Source organism: Aphelocoma coerulescens, chromosome 7 (assembly GCF_041296385.1).
Source record: "Aphelocoma coerulescens isolate FSJ_1873_10779 chromosome 7, UR_Acoe_1.0, whole genome shotgun sequence".
NCBI classification, from domain to species: domain Eukaryota; kingdom Metazoa; phylum Chordata; class Aves; order Passeriformes; family Corvidae; genus Aphelocoma; species Aphelocoma coerulescens.
Genome location: NC_091021.1, coordinates 12,332,678 through 12,354,603, shown reverse-complemented (window position 1 = coordinate 12,354,603; position 21,926 = coordinate 12,332,678). Strand labels below are relative to the sequence as shown.

The following is a 21,926-nucleotide window of genomic DNA, read 5'->3' as shown; positions in this document are numbered from 1 at the left end:
CTCCCTTCCCAGATAAGTCATCAAGATTGGCAGAACATTCCTCTTGGATCACTAGTAACATTTTCACTGGATCATTTTTCCTTCTTTTTGCCCCTTTGGCTGCACTAAAAGTATAGAAATAAATTATCCATATTGAGTAGAGATGTAAAGATTCCAGATAGAATAGAAGAAAAATAATTTTACAAATGGTTTGGAAAGGCAAAAAATTTTTCTGCATGAGGTAGAAATTTTTGCCTCTTCACAGAGCTGGCCAAAAACTTTCAGATGTTGTAACTTCCTGTCAGAAAAATTGGATTTGTGAGATGAAAACATTCTATGACAATACATAAATTTCATTAAATATTTAGTAAAAATGCCAAGATTACTTTATTGTAATTGTACTTTAACTCTACTGAAATCTTTTAACATTAATATTTTTTAATGAGTTTAACACACAATTTTAAATATGCATGTTCAGTTGGTAACAGCAGGGCAAAATGTTTCAATGATACCTAAGTGAAATGCCACTTTGTTTTTGTGGAGTGCATTTTCAGGATTAACATTCCAAAGAGGAAATAGGATTTTCCTTACATTAGAAATAGAAATATCAGCTTGCTTACTGGGAACTGGGAGGAATACCTGAATTATAGTGTTTGCTGTCTTGAACAAGCCTCTTGACTTAAATTTATCTTTTATGTAACCTGGAGATTAATAATTATCTGCAAGGAATAGTGTAAGAGCCAGTGAGCCAATGACTCCTGTCCCTGTCCAAACACATCTCTCAGTGAAGAATTCAGCTTGAGTGAGGTCTGCCAAATTTCCCACTTTGAGTATACAGAGCTTTGATTATAAATGGAAGATGTGAGTAAGAAAACAGTGTGTCTCTGCTCAAGGATTTAATGCAGTTAACTAATGCACTTTAAATCAGTTCAGATTAATCTCCTGACTGACCCCATATAGACAAACCCTTAGAGAATGCTGAGGCCCCATTGTGCTGAGCAGGGTAAAAACAGAGCATAAGTATTATCCCTACTGTAAGACCAATCTAAAATTGTAAAACACTGTAAACAGCTACTCCATAAAGGTAAGAGATAAAGAATACTTAGATCATTCCAAAAAGTGGATAAACTACGATTTAATCATCTCACAATGATGATCTAGACATAAAATGATGGGATTGTGTAGGGCTGATTGGCTTTTTAAACAATATGAGTAGATCTGAAAGGTAGCACTTAGGTTTGTTATTTTCTATCCTTATGCAAGGCAGAGTGTGCTAATGAGGAAATACCTTCCTATTTGAAAACCCAGGTGGAAGTGGCTAATGAACTGATAATGAGGCAAGCAAGCCAGAGGACAAAAGTTAAACTTTCCTAATTGATGAAGAGAGAGAAAGAGGATGCCAAGTGCTGCTGGATGAAGGCAGTGGGGTTGCAGGCTCACAGAGAAAATTTCTCTCATTAGTGAAATCTCTGTGGCTGCAGGACAGGAGCAGAGCTCTGTCTGTATGGCAGGCTGGAAACTGCAGGCTGTGCCCATTGCCACACAGATGGGAAGTTTCCCTACACCCTGGCCAGCATACATTGCACATTAGTTACAGTGCTGCTCTTCCCTTCGAGATCAAAGCCACATGCAGTTTATTATGACAATAAAATTTTTATCGTTTTAGAATTCAGTTTTCAACCATCCAATTTGTTAAATGAAACATCAGCATGAAAACTGAGATTAAAAAAAAAAAAAGAAAAGCACTCGGAATGCAGACTTCATCTGCATTTTCACAAATGTCATGGAAGTTTGCGTGTCAGGGCCTGCTGCTTGTTGCCTCCATCTGCTGGTGACATTTTGGAAAAGCAACGGACGCTGAGAAGCCATACCTGGGAGCACAGGTTGATTCTGGAAAGCTTCTAAATCTCATACAGCATACCAAAGCCTGCAGATACGTGAAAAACTAGGCTTCATTTGAAAGTCATTGCTGCATCTGAAAAGGCCTTGTGTGAAACATGTATCTACTCTGTGAGGTGATATTACCTGGCATAGGCAAGTTCATCAGTCAGCCTGTGCAATAAATCAAGGAGTAAAGCTCACTCTAGCGAGTTCATCATGTCATACATAGATATGCACTGTTCCCCACTCTTTGGAATCCAAATGTCAGAAAAAGCAACCAAAAACTAACTTGGTACACAGGACGCTCCAGTATTCCCAGTTTGGCAAAAGCACTAGCTTAATGTCATGGGCTGTGATTCCTAATCCTTTCCTGCCCTTGACCCCTGCTGTCTAGATTCAAACTTGTAACCATTAATGGGGCTGGATCAAAACACTGGCCTTCTGGTGTCACCAATGGTGTTTAGAGGGGATTTAAACTCACTGCTTTTCAGTGCAGTGAAATGAACACAGCAGTAGATTAATGCAAGGATTTGAGCTCACACAGCATGAGAGCTTTCAAAAATAGTGTTAACAGAGCTACAACTGCCTCTTTCAGGGGAAGCAAAATGAGGGGAACAGAACAAATGAACAAACACAGGGCAAAGCCTTGTCACTATGGGTAGGGCTGGTAAGCCCGGGGAGCCAGGGAGACAGCCAGTGAGTGTGCTGAGATGTGGGGCAGGAGCTCTCCCAATCCTTCACGCTCTCCACGGAATAGCTCTCAAAGCTGCTTGCAGGCCCTATGACTGCACGTTATTTCCTACCTGAAGTGTCTCTCCTGCAGAGAGAAGGTGAGATCACAAGCCACGAATGAGTTACTCACCCGCCCTTCCCATTCACCTGGAGTCAGGCTGAGACTTTGGCAAACTGTAGGGAATGGGCACAAGGCTGTTCCTGAACTTCTTTGTGCAAGAAGACACCGGGGCACAGGGTAGTTGAAAACTCCTTTGCACATTTCATCCCTTGCCAGTTGCCCATAGAGGAGGCAGGAGAGCTGCTTTTCCTCCAGCTGCCCTGTGTGTGCCTGACTCACAGACCCCACAGCCCATGCAGGATGTGCTCAAGCCCACAGTAGTGACAGGAATACATCTAAAGGTTTCCAGATTTCATTTCAAAGATTCCTACTAACCCGCCTGGCCCAGGAACCCTTCCAGTAACAATATCAGTCTGGGGCTGAGCCTATGCTGCTGAATCCAGTGGGAGTTTTGCCATCAGCTTCAATGAGAATAGGATCACACCTCAGTGCTTTGTTTTGCCCGTGTTCATTCCTTGCCTCTGGCAGGAACCTGTTTGTTTGTTTGCTGCCTGTGCTCAGTGTGAACATCAATAGGACTAGCAAAAAGAATTCAAACCATCAGATTTGGGGAAGAGCTCCAAAGCTTGTTTGCTTATCTGAACCAACCCAGGCACCCAGATTTGCACAAATGGTCTGGGAATAACCTCAGGAGAGAAGGTTTTCTCAGGCAGACTTCACAGATTGTACTCAGGCTGAGCATGTCCTGGGGGGGAAACAGCATTTGTGCTTCAGGGAAGAGAGTGGAAGTGCCCAGAAGCATATAAATGGCAAATAGCTTTAAACAAAGAGACTAACTTGTCTTCTTACCAGCAGTCCCATCAAAACACAAATTGATTTCGTTCATGAGTAGGGCAAATAGTCCAACTTTAGACTAGTCTTCTGTCCAGACTGGTTTGTTCAATCCAGATGTGAGCCAAGTGCTTGGTTCCAGTATGTGGCTGGAACAGCTCGCAGCCCCTTAGTCAGGATCTCAGGAAGGGAAAGGGATATTGCCTCTCCACCTAACACAGCTATTGCCCCAAACACTGACATAGCACTGCTCTTCCATGTGTTTGCCAGCTTAATGGGATGCTCCAACAGAACGGTGTCCTCTGAGTCCTGCATTTCTGCCTTGTCCAGCCACAAAAGGCACCAGCATCCCAGGATCACAGCAGAGCACAGGTCATTTCTGCCCCTCTGGAGTCTCTATGGGAAACTTTCAAGTTTCAAGTCAGACTTGAAAACTGCTTATGATGACTCAGCTTCACTGGAGCTATTGCCATGCTGCCCAGGTGCCTGTCCTCTTGTTCCCAGCCCTGCCACTGGCAACCTCCACAGCAGCAGAGGACAGCACTGCTACTCAGACAAAACAGAGCTGAGGGAATTACTGCTCAGAGCAGTTCTAGGCACTCACATTCTCTGTCGTCTGTGCAAGTATCTTTGCTGGCATAGCCTTTATGCCTGCACTTTTAGATTGTCCCTCTACACAGCATCAGGATACCTAATCATCATCACTCAGAGTTTGTATGTTTGAGGCCTTGTGTTAGCAGATGACTGGCATAAAAAATTCTTTGTGATTAGTTCCTCTCACACATGAGCATTTCTTTATCTCCCAGACTACTCAACTTGTAGACTACCCAGCCAAGCCTTCTACAACTTAGAGAAGAAAATGCTTCCTCCAGCTGTCTGCTCTGTGCTTGCTTGCTACCCAAATTAAACTTGCTGTGGACAGCGACACATTCCCATTTCACGCTGGTTTGATTAATGTGTCTCAGCTAATTGTGTGAAAGATTCCAGTCCTTTCGACTGTGAGACCAGGTTATTGTTCAGCCAATCTCGGCTACCATGTGAAAATGGGGGCTGTTTAGTGTTCATGCACCAGAATCAAAGGAGGGGCATCTTGGACTGGGTCACAGAGCAACACCCACTTCTTTGAAAAGATGTTACTATGCTCTACTAAACCCGTAAACCTCTTGCTCAAAGCACGTCTTCTCCCTCCTCCTCTCCCCCATTCTTTTTTTCCCCTTCCAGATAGACAGGCTCCCCCCACCACTCTCCTATGGCACAAGCAAGAGAGAATGGCTAGATTGTAAATGGGTGAATTTCACATTCTAGGGTTTTTAATATTTCACTTTTATATTTCTCTTACAGAATGATCCTGCTGAGAGGCTGAGAATGAGTGCTCATCATTTCCCCCTCACTGACACTTGAATATATTTTCCCAGGAGAAAACATTAAACAAAAAGAGAAAGAGAGAAAGGGAGAGAGAGAGAGGGAGAGGGAGAGTGACTGAGCTAGCTTTTCAAAGCATACTTCTCAACCTGCCCACATCAAAATACGAGACAACTGGCCCTTTGAAGTCCAGGACACAGACTTCTCTACCAGCCCATGTGGAAATAAAAGAATCCAGCTTTGTAAATCACACAGATTTCTCACCTTGCCCACATCAAAATCAGGGACAGTGACCTTTAAAACTGAGGTTTAAAGGTCCCCAAACCAATCTCCATGAAAATAAGGAGAGTTCAGATAAACTTTGTCTCCAGGTGCCTGTCAGCTTTTCCAGTCTAAACCAGGAGACACTGGTCTGTTGCTCCACTCCACTGAGGAGTGGAGACTAAATACACTGTGAAACTTGCAGCAATGAAATCTTCCATCAGACTTACATACACCAGCACTCTGTGAGGCAACTCTGCAACACATGTACCTTTGTTTGTACACTAAGCCAATCCCATTGTTGTTGGAGGTACTACAACACCACTGCCATTACGTAGCTCAAGGGATTTAGTAGCACTGAAGCACATGATTTTTCATAAGAATTACTGATCCAGCAATTGAGTGGCTAGTGGCTCAGAGAAGAAGCTGGCCTTCTCATGAGTTAAATCCTACCTGGGTTATAGTTGGGGAGCTTGGAAAATCCTGGCCAGGTATCTTCAGTTGGGACCCCCAACACCTGCAAAAGAAGAAAGAGAGTGAGAAGAACAATAACCTCTTTCTGCCTATTCTTTGCCTTGGTGTGGAGTTGGAGGAGTCAGTCTCAATGGAGAGTGACTGGCCTTCCCTGTGCAGAATTCCACTGCCCTGGCTGGTGCTGGATCTATCACTGTGCATGAAGGACACTGACATTTTAGCACTTGATTATGTAGCAGAAAGGGTCCTGCTGAGATTGAATGCTGTTGCTGCTGGGAACATCAGCGAAGGCATATGCAGCTTCACTGCACGCTGCCACTGCTGCCTGTGCTTGCCAGCCCAGGGGTCACACAGTTGAGCCCCTTCCAGTGCTGAAGGCGTTCTCCCACACCAGAGCTGCACTGGGGACTTACTGTCCCCCCTTGCACTGGCAGCAGCTGGTATGCTCAGCAGCAGCACAGGCTGTGAGCTCTGAGAGAAACCCTTGCCTTCTGAGGTAAGAAAGTAAAGCTGGCAGAGAGGTCTAGTAGCAGGAGCTAGAAAGCAGTGCAGAGCCTCATTCTGAAGGATACAGAGCTTCAGCAGAATCTTTGGCCTTTATTGGGGATTGTGGGCTTCAGCAGTAGCTGCTCACTGAGCAAAGTCTGGGCCAGTAAAGCCTCCTCCAACTTCGTTTTAATTGCTGAAATGTGTGAGATCAAGCATATCTGGATTTCTGCAGTTGAGGATGTTTAGTGTTGTTATTATTACTTAACACTTGCAAAGTGGCCTGTGACTATTGATATGGATGATTTGTGCTAAAGAGGTAAAGCCACATATTTAAGAAGAGTTCACAGCATGTGAAATGGTACTATAAATCAGTACTGCTAGCTCCAAGCATTCAAAGCTTTCATCCAGACAATGCCCAGAATTATCAGGTTTCCTTAAAAAACAGTGAAATTTTAACATGAAAAGTTTCAGGGTTTTTATTCACTTTCTGTTCTCCAACACTAGATTTGTCTCACATTAGTTACCTTTTGCATTTAATAAACAATTCCCGTTCCTTAAAATGTAAGCTGAGATACATGATATAGGGAACTTGGTCTCACAAAAATTTGTAGTGAGATTGCAAGAAAACAGGCACCAGTGAAAAAATACATTAACAAAGGAAGAAATATAAAGCCAGCTATTTGCAGTTGTAAAGCATCTGGTAGTTGGTTGTTTTCCTCATTCACTGCTGGGAAACAGCTGTGACAATTGCAGCTACCTGGAGAAGACAGCCACAAGCAGGGCCTGCATCTCACTGCTGGCACACATTAGCACAATGGCCTCTGGAGCAAAGTGGGTTGCTGTGGCCCATGTTTCTAAACTGCTTATGGACTCAGCCTGCCACAGCAAAGACTAAAGGGTAGGATCCTTGTCTCTGATCACCTGTAAAATCATCTCTGGAAAGCTTGAAAGCTCCCCAAAGAGAAGGTGTCTTGCAATGTTCAGCCAGCTGAGGACGTTGGAAGTTGGCTCGCACCAATGGCAATTTGACAGCCCTGGGTGAGGACGCCTTCTTGACTGGTGTGTGTGTGTGTGTATCATGTGAGTAGGGCAGGTCTGCCCAAAGAAAACTCTGTATGCACAGGAAAGAGAGAGTTGGAATTTGAACTTGAATCCAGAATTTGCTCTCTTTCTGCTATCCTGTTAGCTTTCCAGGAAGCCCTGCTCAGTGGGCCCTCATTCTTCAAGGTTTCTTGTGAGCTGTCAAACATCAGTTCTACAGGCATCAGAGGAAACTGGGTACCTTCAGTGTAAAATAAAATCATACTCACCAGGGTCAGCTCAGCATTCTGCTTCTTTTGGTGAAGAATTTAAGAAAACTGTTATTTGTGTGTGCTTATACTTTTCTACATAAGGATTTCAGCAAATATTACATTTTACTGCATTGAGGAATGAAAAGTGTTCAGAGCACCAATCACTGAATGCCATATGAATTTATATTTGTATTTTCTGAGCCTTTTCTTTACAAAATATGTTTTTCCAACCTGTAAACTTGCATCTCTTTTTGTTTTCCACTGTAACAGGGCAAGTGATTCTCCTCTCCTCTCCTCTCCTCTCCTCTCCTCTCCTCTCCTCTCCTCTCCTCTCCTCTCCTCTCCTCTCCTCTCCTCTCCTCTCCTCTCCTCTCCTCTCCTCTCCTCTCCTCTCCTCTCCTCTCCTCTCCTCTCCTCTCCTCTCCTCTCCTCTCCTCTCCTCTCCTCTCCTCTCCTCTCCTCTCCTCTCCTCTCCTCTCCTCTCCTCTCCTCTCCTCTCCTCTCCTCTCCTCTCCTCTCCTCTCCTCTCCTCTCCTCTCCTCTCCTCTCCTCTCCTCTCCTCTCCTCTCCTCTCCTCTCCTCTCCTCTCTTCCATTATCTTATCTTTTTTCCCCACCTTTTTTCTCACCTTTAGAGAGATTCCTTGCCAAATCAGACAATGTATTACAGTTATTTATTTGAAATTAATTATACTCTGACAACTCTTTTACCTGTTGAATATCCACCCTAAATCTAGATGTTAACTCTCTGGTCCATGCCATCAGACAAAACAAAGCAGCTTCTCTATACTTCACTCTATAGTGAAAGGTCTTGGTGCAGGTCAGTTCAGTCCACTTGGGAAGACACAATTTCAGCCAAAAACATTTTTAGTGTCTATATTTCAGCAAGTGCTTTAAGTTGGTGTAAATCATTGTCCTTTCTCTCTGCCCTCTAACTGCTTGCTTTTCCTGTGATGGCTTAGCTGAAGGAATCAACCTAGCTGATTTTGCTTAATTTTGTTGGGAAGTTTTATTTTACATTGAGGAGCCTTGTAGTCATTCATTTGGCACTTGTCACATGTTCGTCTCAGCAACAGAAGCACCCTGGTGGCATTCTGTAGACTAATCCAGCCCACATGATGTCCTTCTCAGCATGATGTTAATCAGTAAGATGGAGCTTTTGCATGCAAATCCTATGCCTGGCCTCTTAAAATTTGAATGATGGATCTTAAGTTTGTCAGGTTTGCTTGCTCTCCATGCCGTGAGCAAACTGGAGATGCTGCAGTTCACATTCACTCATGCCATATTTCCATATCCAACCTTCCAGCCTTCCCTTTCCATTTGGCCCTGCTCCCGTACCATGCCTTCATGAGTACCAGTGGTCATTAGTGCTACTGTTTGTGCAACCAGAAGATGAGCCAGGTAAAGGAGCTGTTCTCGTTTAGAGTAAGCCAGGGAGAAAATAAAGTTGCAGGGTGCCCAGTTCATGTAGCCTCACATGTGAGAGATGTCACGGAAGCAGAAGTGAGCAGCCAGGGATAGAGATGGGGGATGGAGACTGCTTTAGGTGGCACTTGCCTCTAGAAGAATTGTTGGTAAAATGACAGCCAGTCAGTCCTGCTGATTCAACATGACAAATCCATTTCACAGAATGGGGATTTTCCAGCTTTATATCTATTTGGTATCTGAATCAACAGTCCTACATGGAGATAAGCATTCTGGGTGATACAGACTCATGCACACAAATGCTGATGGTCTCTGTACCAGTGCAGGGTGCTTCTACTACTAGTATATGAAAGGAACTGACTATTAGAAAACAGTAGGAATCCCCGTTCTGAACCTCAGACTTGGCAAAATATCTCAAGTTAGACATTGAAAGCCTCTAAGGAGGTTTGAAATCTTGGTCTAACACAGAGTCTCATTCCAGGCCATATAATATCATAAAACCTCCTGTGAAAAGCACTAATTACTTCATAGCTCTTTAAACTTCCTCATGATTTTTAAATAAGGGTTTTTTTTGCCTTCTATAGCACAAATCCTATTAATCATGGCATTAGTTGTAATACCAGAGAAATTATGGTAGTGCTATAAGCCTCTAATGCAAAACCACAGGAAATGTATCCAGAGATTTCAGAGACATAAGTGTAAGGATGGCCTTCATTCACACTCTGAGAAACTGGACCATACCCTGGCTTTGAACCTTGATAATTAGCCAAGTATGGATTTTTTTTCCCCCCAATAATTCTTTTTTCCCCCCACTCTCTATGAAAGAGAAATTCAGCATTTACTTAAATGGACTGAACTCAAGTCTAAGAACTGGATGCACTTGTCTGACTTTTTATCACATTCCTAGTTACAAGCAGAGAGGAAAACCCTACCAAGCAGGAGTGTTTCTGGACGAAGGGGTTAAGCAGGAAAAATCTGACTTATACAGTTTAAAGGCTATAAAGTAATTTCACATGATTTTCTGAATTTCATTTTTTCTGTACTTTCTCCTTTGATAGCCCATGTCTGGGAAACACTCTAGGCAGAAGAGCAAATCCTTGGGAGGAGATGTGAAAGGGCAGACACAGAATCTCAGAATTCCAGAATCATAGAATTACAGAATCACAGAATATGCTGAGTTGGAAGGGACCCAAGAGGATCATTGAGTCCAACTCCTGGCCCTGCTCAGGATGCCTCAAGAATCCCACCATGTGCCTGAACATACCAAGTGATACCTACAAGACCTAATATGAATCAATAGGTTGACCTTGCTGTTGAGTCAGTACCAGGGACAGCAAGAATGGTCAGGAACACAGTTAGTGCTGCTGACTGCCTCATTTCTACCAAGCTGTGCTAGGGATGTGGCTCTGTGTTGCTGTTTCCCCAGCAGAAAGAAACAACGTAAGAAGCTACTGAATATGTTGCTCTCACTCACTGCTACCTTTATAAAGTAATTTCACACTTTGCATTATGCCATATCAGTCTCTAAAGACATAAACTGGATGATACAAAATGTTCCAAGTTAAAATGAAGAAGGATCTCTGACAAACCTCAGGGTCTTGCCATTTTCAAGGTAGTTCAGGTGCAGTGTTAAGACTCCTTTGTGAGAATGTGGGGTGCCGTATCTCACAGTAAGTATTTTAAAAGAAGCAACAGAATTTGCAGTACCTGCACACCTTTTATGCCTTCTTCAATTTGATGTCACTTTAATTGGCTTTAAATTTTTGATGAGATGACAAACATCAAAGGGAAGTAATTTGATTTACTCCTGATTCTGTAAGAAAGTTGCCAAATATAAAATGGGTTACAAAGTCTGCTATGAACTTGGCAGATTAGACCAAATTATTTTTGCTATTCACAGGACCTATGCTTAGGACTTCAAAATTAAGTAGGCTGGCTCCAGCCAGCTACTTAATTTTTTTAATGGATTCTTTTTCTCTTCCATTTCAGGGTGTATTTTACTCACCGCCCAGATCTTCTCCAGCTGTTCATGAGTACCAGAAGTTGCTGCAAATACTGGCTGACCCTGGATCATTTCCACAAATATACAGCCTGCACTCCTGCAAGAAACCCAAGGTATTAACTCATTCACATAAATGACATATATAATATGATTGTTAGGATGGGCAGGGAGAGAGGAAGAGATAATTGTTGTAATGGAAATTTAGAAATTCTGATTTGTAAATGCAGAAATACTGATATAAGCTGTAAATCCTATATATACGTATCTTGCATGTCAAGTCTCAAAAGTACCAGTCTGATGTGTCAGTATTGTACGCCCACCTCAGGTCATCTAGTGAGAATGTGTGTGAAGCAAGGCAGGATGTGGGGTGTCTGTATATATGTAAATAAATAGAGGCTTCAGTGAAGACTGGTAATAACTTTATATTATGATGGTAGGAAGGATCTTGCATCGTAAAAACCCCTACTGATTGTGGAAAGTCAGGAAGGTTTCCTTTGGGAAGGACCATCTTGTACAGCCCTGATCTTGTAGCATGTTCTAAGCACTGCAACTGGCCCATGTTGCACGTTGTATGTAGTATCATTAATCTCATCCTAGTCCTGCAGACTGAATCACTTGAATTGAAAAGCTCACAAGTCAATTAGGATGGGAGCAGAGCAAAGATAAGTTACATTCACATGCCGCCAGGATTTCAGAAAAAACCCGAAGCAGTCAAGGTTCCATACAAGTCTGTTCCCATCTCCTCTTTCTCATCAGCACCACCTACTAAAAAAAAAATCACTTTTCACCAGCAAGACAAGACAGGTGATATCCTTGGAAAATAAACCCACTAAGAACTGTCTTTTTTTTCCAGTACCAAACAACTTGTTTCAGGTCTCTGTCCATTAATCCTGTTACAAACTACCTGAAAAAAGGGTCATGGCAGAAGCCTGTGGAGTATGAGGTTACTCTCCATGAGAAAAGGGTGCAAAATTGGAGCACGAAGAAAAGGAAAGATAAACCGGGAACTACTACACACTTCATTGGCTCGAAGGATATATTAGACGCAGAAAGAACCCAGAGGCACTACTATAGCCATTTTCCTTCAGAAGCAGTTAGCTCTTCCTTGGAAAGCTGAAGGCAAGATTTCATAGCATAAAGAACCTAGTCATAACAGCAAGTTAAAATATTCTTATTTTGATGTCATCCCCTGCTCTGCACTTGCACCAAAACAAACCAGCCAGCTTAAAAAAACCCCAACACCCTCAAAATTGCTTCATTTTACTAAGGTGGATTAGTCCTCATGGCAATAATGATGAAATAGCTGTGATCAAGGTAGACTTACCTATTTGCAACTATTCCCATCTCTTACTGTATGGTGTAAAACTCCACTCATTTACTTTTTAATCATTTTTGTTCAATTTTTTCCCCAGGTTTTCTGTCTTTTCACTAAGTCCCATTGCAACTTTTTGGGTTTCAGTCTCATTCTTCTTTGGTTATATCATACTTGAGTCCTTTAAGCTCAACTCTTGAAAACCCAGCTTTGTCTTACAGGCTCTGAAAGTATTATTTTCACTTGCTGAGCAATAACTGGTAATCTCTTCTGGTCATCTGTACTCCTGTGTTACCCCTTGCACCTTGTTTTTGCAATACTGTAGTTGCTTTTCCCACCTGGCTGTGGTCAGTTGAAACCCTGGTGTGCAACTCATCTGCGGTATTTATTTTGGTCATCCTTGCACACCAGGTGGTGCCAAGCCTGTTTGCAGATCCATATGTAACACTGTTTTCATAAACATCTCTGCTGCACTTTCCCTTAGCTTCCTGTACCCTAACCTTGGCAGGTCTTGTGAGATGAGCTTCTTTGCTTGTCTATCCTCTTCCAGAGTCCAGGCATCATGAAACTTAATCCACAGCTTTTGCCACACAGAGTTTTTTTGGTGTTTTTACTACACTACCACATCATCAGACATTACTTCAGAGCCCACAGAGAGATTCTACTGAGACCAGTGTCATACCAACACTGTTTTCACAGCTGATGTACATGCCCAAATGGCTCACCCTATTTTGCAACCACGGGGGCTGCTGTAATCTGCTGGTTGCATTGCACAAGTTCAATTGTTTATGGTCAAAGCAGTTTAGGTACTTTTGATTTGTAGGGGAAGAGAAACAGCTCTCTGTGTTTTTGAAACAAGTGATGATGATGTTCTACCACAGTTTGCATTCTGATATCCTAGCTAGGAAGGGCCATTAGACTGGCAAGAGCATGAACTTTGGAAACTAATGGTAGTCATATTAGCCTTGGAGTAGAGGCCTCAGCTTTCCTTTTGAGAGTTATAGTTACTGCTCTGACAGCATTATGAGGATCCTTCTGATAATGAGGATGACTCAAAAGCATTTACTTTTAAATATTTCTAAATATTTAGACCTGGGGTTGTTTTGCTTTTCCCCTTTTCCTTCTTTCCTCTCTAATATTAATTTTTCAAGTCTTCTTCCCTTTCCAGTCTGTAAGTTTATTAGAGGGTCTCAGTCCTATAAAACTGCCTTGGGAAGAGATAGGGCAGAGGGAGGGGTCTTTTGGGAAGAGGCCTAGACATGATACTTTAGCAAGTGCCAGATATGCACACAAATCAAAACAGTGACAGCTAAAGTAGTAGGAGAAATTATAGGGATATTCAGGGAGCATAAGCAGAGCTGATTCAGACAGAACAGTTGTATCTATCTGCAATCCCTGGGGAAGGTTTGAACACTGCATTTTGTCCTCAGTCTGCAGTGCTGCATCACATAGTGGAAAGGTTTTCATCAGGATTAAGATCTAAGATATCTCTGTGGCATCCCAGAGTTCCCTCTCCATGTTTGGGGGTTGCTTTTGGCACTAGGAGATGGCAATTTTTATTTAACCAGACATATATCCTTCCTGTTGTTCATCACCAAGCCTGGTCTATACAGTGGAGCCCTTAGCCAGTATCTCCCAGTTTGGCAGAGCGGGCCATGTGAACCAGGCTGAGGAGAAGGCTTTAGTGAGCCTGGCAGGTCCACGTTAAATGACAGCATGTGAACTCCTATTCTACATTAATCTACCAGGGAAGATCACTGTGGGGTTTTTTTCCCCTCTTTTTTTTAAATGGCAGATTATACAAGGAAAGCCTGACTGAAAAGAAGATATCTGAAGGCACTCATGATGTTTGGAGCCACTAATGTGGCTGTGCATAAAGCACTTGGTGTTTTTCAAAAAAAGAAAAAAAAAGTCCTTCTGATATGCAGTGTAATCTCCCTGAAATCCCTTAATTGAATCTTCTAAAGTCCTGAAGAGATAGTGAGGGAGAAAGAGAGAGAAAAGAGATACAGAGAGATTAAAGCAGCTTTTCTAGTTAGTCCAAGAGTGACTGAGTCTCCCTCTATATCTCTTTCTTCATCTATTCAAGGCCTCATTCACTTCCCATGTGCCTCCCACTGACAGTATTGCTGCTCAAGCACACTATGCATGAATTGCCATAATGTTTTATTTTGTTATAATTGGTTTCTTTAAACCAAGGCTTTGACACCCACTGTCTCACGCCATTACCAAGGGCATTCTGACCTGCCTTCATGTAAATTGCAGCATCCAAAAGACATAGGGTTTTTTTCCTTTCTTCCCAATAGACAAGTAACATCTGTGTGAATTCACATTATTTCCTAATAGACAAAAATTGAACTTAAATGCAGTGTACATCAAGATAATAAATGACTCTTGTTAGAGGAAGTTACTGAAAAGAGCTCACTGAAGTACTCTCTATTCTCTCAGCATGACATCTTTCTTTAGGGCAAACACTTTGAATGTTGTTATTATAAGGAGGCGTTATAACAAAGGTGCCTACAGTGTGGATGTAGTTCAGTGGGACGGAGAGCACTGTGCTGTTAGAGCTGGGATCTTTGTACACCACTCCTATGTTGCTATTCATTACACCAGAGCAGAGTTATGCAGTGGGGATGTTGGTTTTGCATAGGCAGAAATGACACGCTTTCTGTGCATAGCTGGCTTTGGACAGGGGTCAGCTTCCAGGGAAAAAAACCAACAGGCTTATGCCTGATACAAGCCCTCTAATCTGCTAGGCAGACATCTTCTTCAAACTCAGCAGACATTTCTGAAAGACTGTCTGGAGGGAAAGATGACAGGTAGTGGGGGTAGTAGACAGAACTATTTAGACTGGCTTAGCAGCTGGAAGCCATTAGAATTTTAGCAAGGTTTTCCTCCTTAGAAAAGTCTTTAAATAATTAAATTAGCAGCAGTCCTAGGGAAGTAAACAAGCTAAAAACTTCCGTTTCCCTGACCTACCCTCCAGACTTAGGTCACTGGAGTGTCTGATAAGATGCAGACCTCTGGAGGGAGATACAGCCTGTGAAGACCTGGAGCTTTGCGGTTTGTAAACTTAGCCAGCCTTCTTGCACATTCTTCAGCCTGCTGCACTCCTACCCTTTCCTGGCCTTTGACTCTGCAGTGGTTACAAGTAAGTCCTGGTGGGACGGGTATCAGCAGAAGAGAATGTGCTCTGAAGAAAGGGCGAAGCAGCCATACCATTTACAGATGTAAAATTGCCCAGAATAAGGAAGGTCTCCTGCAACTTCATGAGCTGTATGCTGTCCATGAGTACATCAGGGCTGTGTTGCTGCAAGTGGGCTCAGGCTGAGCCAGAAGGTTGATGCACCTTACACATCCAAGCCAGCCCAACAGGCCACAGTGGGACCCTGTGAAACCTTCATCCTCTCCTGTTTTCTGCCCATTCTCAGAGACTCTCTCCCTTCTACAAATGTGCAGCTTGTTTCCTTTTGATTCCCAAACACATTAAGATTTTGGGGTACAGCTCATAAAGTAACAAAGCTTTAACAGACACAGCCCTTCTCTGGTGTGAAATACAGACTGAATCTGAGACACGGTCTTTGAGAAGAAGGACAAAATATCACAGAAATAATGAAAATCTCAGACACCTTTCTATCTCCAGACTCATTAAGAAACCCTTTAATGCCACATTTTGTTACTAAGGCCAAAGTAATTGATGGTGCAGTTGTGGATCCATTGTTCACAAAGCCATTTCTGTAGAGAGTTACTATTGACTCAGCTGACTACACAGAAACACTTGCACTGAGCAAAGGTGTTCTGTTGCAAGACATGAAAATGCTTCATACATGTTACCAGAAAAGATGCATATCTCTCATAAATATTATCAGATGAGGTTTGTATCAATCCATAGCTGAGCTGTATTGACACCATTCCCAAAAACTTCTATGAACCCTCTATGAAACTTCTACAAAACTCCACACTGCTCACACATTTTCTGCTCACAGGTGTTAATTCCTCTACTTATAACCATATCTACTGTAACTTTGGCTGATGTAATTTAATTCAGATAAAAATTATTTTTCCCAGGGAACCCCAGATGCTTTGATATTGGTCAGTACCAGATATCTATATCAGAAGAATAAGCTGTAGCTCCAAGCAGCACATCAGGAGGACGGTACCAGAGTGTTACAACTTCAGAGGAGTACGTCTGTCTGGGGATGGACTGGGCACGAGCAAGGCCTGCAAAAAAAACCCCAACAAATCAACAAAACTGCTGTGTTAGGACAGTCCTTCTACCTGTACAGTGCATAGATGATAATAATTGGCAACAGGACATTATTTTCTCTTTAAACACAAGTCATCTCAATGCAGCTTACAAGGAATTGACAAAGTGTTTCTGGAGTATACCTCTGGGGTGGATCAGATCAAGCAGTAGGCTGTGTTTTGCAGGGCTTTACCATTTGAGACTGAAGCAGCTATCCCAAACCAATGCCAAGAGAGCTTTTCAGGTCACACATTGCTGTGGACTCTACACATTACATTATTTTCTGAACAGAGAGGGGTTGATTCTTTGTTCTCTTGAACTAGTTTTACATGGCAGTAACTGCTCTGACTTAAATGAGGTTAATCCCTGCACCTATCAGTATAAATGCAAGAAAAGCTGGACTGACCACAGAAATAGTTTCCTGAAGTTCAAGGAAAGGTTATGCTTCTCTGCCTTAACTGGCTGTGGATACAGATCTATATGCATGCTACAGCTTTGGTCTGAACAGATACACAGCAGCATCCAAACTGTGACTCACCAAAGTCAGCTAATTTGAGCTCACCAAGGCAACTGATGAGCAAGTTCTGGGGTTTCAGATCACGGTGAAGAATGTGTTGTTGGTGGATGTAAGCCAGGCCACGCAAAAGCTGGAACATGAAGAGCTGGAAAAAGCCAACAAAAAACTGAAATGATTTTGTGTGACTTTGCATTGATACATTAATTCTGAACTTCAGGAGAACCCTGGAACAAAGCGGAGACAAAGCTAGTAAGAAACCAGTAAAAATCCCAAAAATGAGTAGAGCTGGCTGAGGAGGAGAAAACTGTGGTGGGTTATGACTGCCCTACAGCTTTCTGAGGTTTTCAGGGTGGAACATTTGGCCAGGAGGGCAGTTTAACTGTGGTCTGTAAATGCATGTTCTGGAAATTTAACTTTTCTTTAGAAATGGACTGTTGATTGCAGGAGCAAGGTCAACTTGCCAAAACACAGACCCAGATTTCAGAACAGCAGCTGTGTTGATTGCAGTGCTCAGGACAAAGACACACAGCCAAACAAAATGAAAGCCTAAGGAGCTGAAGGTTTGCCCCCTTGAGCCACATGGCACCAGCTGACTGCATTCCATGGCCACTGCACATGCCACCAGTGGAGCAGGGAACTGACTGACCCAGCAATGGGAACTGTTGGCTTCAAGCTGGGAGAAAACATGAGGACCTGATTTTAAAAATACAGCAAATACAATATGATGAACGAAGTAAGCAAGCAAGCAAGCAAAAAAAATAAGCAAGAAAGGAAGCCAAGAAATAAATACCTAACTCTGACCATCATGGTAGTCTAAATAAGTCTGGGGTAATATAAGCTGAGCTGAAACAAGGTATGAAGTTGGACAGTGGATAGAAACAAAACACGGCAGAAGTAATAAGACTTCACCAGAGAAAAGATATTTTTCACCAGAAATTTAATCTGAAGAGGAGGAAAAACAGTGACACCCATAGGTCATTTTTGTACCAGAAAAGTGTCCCTGTAACATTCTGCATACTTATATCATATTTCATAGGAATCACTCAGAAAAATCAAACAGCATTTGCCAGCAAAAATGAAGCAAGCTAGATGACCCTCCTAAAGGAGCAGTAAATAATTTTGTAGTTCAGTTCCTGCTGACAGTGAGGATTCTGGGCAGGAAAGCAGAGCAGCTGGCTAGTGTTTACTCACAGAAATGCCAGTGAGTACATATTACAGCCATGTGCTCCATGTGCTTTATGAGCACGTCTGGTAGCAGAGCCCTTGAGATCTGTGCCAAAACTGCTACACTGCATCTCAGATGTATCTGAGCTTTAAGGATGTTTAAAATCTGAGGCCCCAGGAAACTTCATTAGAATTGGTGTTGCTTAACAACTATCTGGAAAAAGATGTGAACAAGGTGGCAACATTTGAAGATGACAGAAGTATTTAGATTAGTTGTGATAAGAAGTGACAGTGAGGAACTTCAGAGAGATCTGACAAAGCCAGATGAATAGTCAGTTTGATAACATACAAAGTTATTGTTGACAGCTGTAAGATAAATTAACTGAAGTTGCTCAGGAAAAGGACCCAGGCATTCACTGAGGACATCTGCACTGAAATCTTAAACCAGTGTGCAGCAGCAGTCCTGAAAGTTAATTAAATGTGAAGATGCATACAAAGGAGAGCAGGAGACTATTATAACATCAGTCTATATAGTAAGGGTACATGTTCATCTGTGCTCTGATCCAGTCAACCAATCTCAAAAGCTATGGTAGAAACACAAGGGACTTAAACGACTGCAAATATGAAGATAGTTCCAAATGAAGAGAGAGTGAGATTTGAGAGTTTTTAATTAGAGAGATGAATAATGTGTTGTAGCAATAAGAGAATACAAATTTGTGTAGAGATAGGTTTCCTTGCCACAAGATGTCATTGTTCACAAAAGCAGAATGTCCGCTTGCAGAAAATAGGAAGAGGGATTAACTGAAAAAAGGCTTGGAGACTGAGGGAGCTTGTTACATCATCAAAGGCAGATTTTCTCCAAAGTTTTTGTCATATATGTAACAAATAAATATTAGTAAGTAATTTACAGTGACTATACATAGTAGAAAATAACACTTCCTCGTGCCTTAAGGGATACGAGTCTCCTAAGGAACTCACCATAACATTGCAATAATGGAGTCCTCCAGGATGCTGGCCCATGTACTGTGCTAGATCTGTGTGCTAAATAGAAGAGAAGAACTTGAGGCAAAGCTACTGCTGTAAAATGCTTCTACCAACAATGCCTCTTCTGTAAATGGGAAAATATGCAACTGCTACAAAGGTGCCTATCTCACCTTGGTGAACAGCTGGTCTGATGCAGCACACAAGATGTGCTTAAGTTCTGGGTCACATCAGGGACCTGGCTGACCTGTTATCTCACCCCAGCATTTATAACCTGAAGTTGCTGGTTAACAGAATTCATACTTGTGCCAGAACTAATCATAAAGCTGCAATAAGAAGACATAGCTTCTGTATTTTCTTTATAATTTGCTTGACTATCAACAAAAGCAAGAGAAGTAGCAAGACTCATATGGAAATTTTATATGTATCCTGGTCTCCCCATGAGAGCAATCCACAGCTTGGTCATGGTGAGCCACTGGGGTCAGTGCCAAATCTAACCCCAGCTGGGATGTGAGCTCATATCATTATCTCCTATCCTCGCTGTGGCTAAAAAACAGTACTTTTATTGTGTTGGCAAGGCAGAAATGGAGGTAAATAATGTCTGCCACCCCAGTGGACACAAGACATGGAATCATTTTTGCATACAGCTGTCGCACATACAGAAAGAAAAGAGTAAGGCTGTGTGGCTGGAAAGCAGGAGATCAAGAAGGAAAATCAATCATTGCACTAAAGCATTACAACTCGTTTCTTTGTAGATTTCTCATAGTGCAGTAAATTCATTCTGCAGCCACTTCCCAGTACTTCCCAGTACTAGCTCCACAGGAAGCTAGAAAAACATCAACTCACCACGTACTCAAAGACAAATGTTAGTGTCTCCTTGGTCTGGATAATGTCATGAAGCAGTACAATGTTGGCATGTTTCAAACACTTGAGAAGAGAAGCTGAGAAAACACAAAAGGCAGATCAACTTTACTGCTGCTGGAAGTGGAAAGAGATTGTGCACAAAACACAAGGCAGTGAAAATAAAAAACTGGGGAGTAATAGTCCAGACTTAGAAGTTCTGTAAGAAGTAGCAGCTACTGAGTCTGAAGGAGGATGGAACAGCTCCGTAGAGAAGCAAGCATCAGTGCTCCAGGCTTGGCAGGAACCCATCCTTCTCTCAGAGGTGGGATCTTGCCTCTGTCAGAAATAGAAGTTCATAGTTCCCAGTGTCAGTTTATAAGTTGAGAAGTAATTTCTTCAAGGTAAATGCTGAGAGGAAGGACCTGGGAGCTCCCAGAGCCAGAATGAAGCAGCCTCCAGCCAGTCACTGAGCTTCTCATACTTCTCCCATCCACCTCCTGGTGTGTGCCCTCAGCATGGCCCTTACGAGAGACTTCTGGGAAAAGCTGAGTTCTACCAGTTTCCGGCTTCACAACCACAGAGCAAAAATCTACAAAAAGAAATCACTGTAGATATAAGCTAAATTCTGAATTTAGTTCTGTGCATATTGGTTACTGTCTCTGGTTAAAAACTCTAAGAACAGAGAGGAGGAAGTTACTGAGTGAATACTAAGTTGTTTGTATTTATAAAATTTTGGCAAGCTTTTCTTTCAGCCTAACTATGCAAAAGCACCATCTCAACTCTGTGGCCCTGATCCTTGGGTCCTGACGCGCCTTTGCCAAGCCTTGGCACATGGGCTGGGGTGATGGAGGGGGCAGCACATGGAAGCATCTCTGGCCCCATATAGACCACAGAGCACTGACTTATGCTAAGACAAAAGCTGCAGCCTTCTGAGCCTTTTGGCTGTGCGTTGGGTTTGTTATGTTACAGCAGGCTCCAGCCAGCACACTCCTGAAAGGAGCTTCTCAGCAGACACTCTTCGTGGGAGAAGTGGGTGCACAGCTTCATCATTTGCTACCTTAGGTGTGTGACAATATTGCAGTAACTCTGTACAGAGGAGGAATGTGGGGAAGAGGTGAAGCTGGGATTACTTTGCGTGTAGGTCACTGGCACAACTGAAGAATCTGAGCCAGCTGTTCACAGACAGTAGCCCCAAAGCTCAAAAAACCAGATGTCCCTGACTCCAGATTTTAGTTCAGCTTTTGACATTGCAGAATATCCTCAGAGCTGTTCCAGATCCACTTTTCTCCCGCTGATTGAAACCAAATTAGTTTACTGTCAGACCATGCAGTCCTACAAATTTCATTCAAATAAGGCATGGGCGTAGGATCTTGTTTCAGCTGAATTAGCACACAATACAGAGCATGGGCCAGCTGTGGGAGGCAGAGTTTTGGTCACAATTAAAAGCTGCTTTTTTGGTTTTCAAACAATCTGAAAAAGATGTTTGAAGTGTTTCATGCTGGCAAAGCAAATTTATACCAGATTAGCACTTTGCCTTTTGCAATCATAACAATTTCACCTGATTTCAAAAGCCCTACTGCCAGAGTTATACTGTATGACACAGCTGTAGCCCAAGCCTATGTCAGTACTCAGACTACTGAGCAGTAAGGATGGCCTAATTCAGAACAACTACTGGAAAAGCAGATTGCAAGGCAGTTCTTGCACAGAGCTTGGTGCTGCTGCAGCTAAACTGCCTCTACTGCTGATGCTACTCCATTTAGCTACCACCACTGTGTTTCCACTGCACAGCAGTATGGACCTTAAACATGCTCCACACTGCACCTAAAATTCTATGAACCTAGTAAAGATACTCTGGCTAGAGCCCATCTGCTACAGAACATGATAACCTGACTCTGTGACACCACAAAAATTCCATATGACTGGAGCTATTGCTCCAGATGAGCAGCACACAGGGTCCACAGTAAAATGGAGGATTCACTGCCTGTGCCTTAATCAGGCTTCTGGGAACTGCTCCTCACTTTGTTGCTTCTACAACCCCCTGCTGGGGTGTCAGGTGCTACTGCCAGAACCGAGCT

At 42.7% G+C, this 21,926-nt stretch overlaps 1 protein-coding gene across 1 annotated transcript in view; it reads right to left on the bottom strand.

Annotated features, from left to right (window-relative positions):
• Positions 1-21,926, bottom strand: part of CDK15 (cyclin dependent kinase 15) — a 35,097-nt gene that overhangs the window by 9,661 nt on the left and 3,510 nt on the right. The window contains exons 5-10 of the mRNA XM_069021493.1: positions 19,855-19,949; positions 19,006-19,068; positions 16,885-17,008; positions 16,201-16,321; positions 10,792-10,885; positions 5,561-5,624 (exon numbers count right to left, since the gene is read on the bottom strand). Coding sequence (XP_068877594.1) covers positions 5,561-5,624; positions 10,792-10,885; positions 16,201-16,321; positions 16,885-17,008; positions 19,006-19,068; positions 19,855-19,949 — 561 coding nt within the window. The remainder of the gene's footprint in view (positions 1-5,560; positions 5,625-10,791; positions 10,886-16,200; positions 16,322-16,884; positions 17,009-19,005; positions 19,069-19,854; positions 19,950-21,926) is intronic.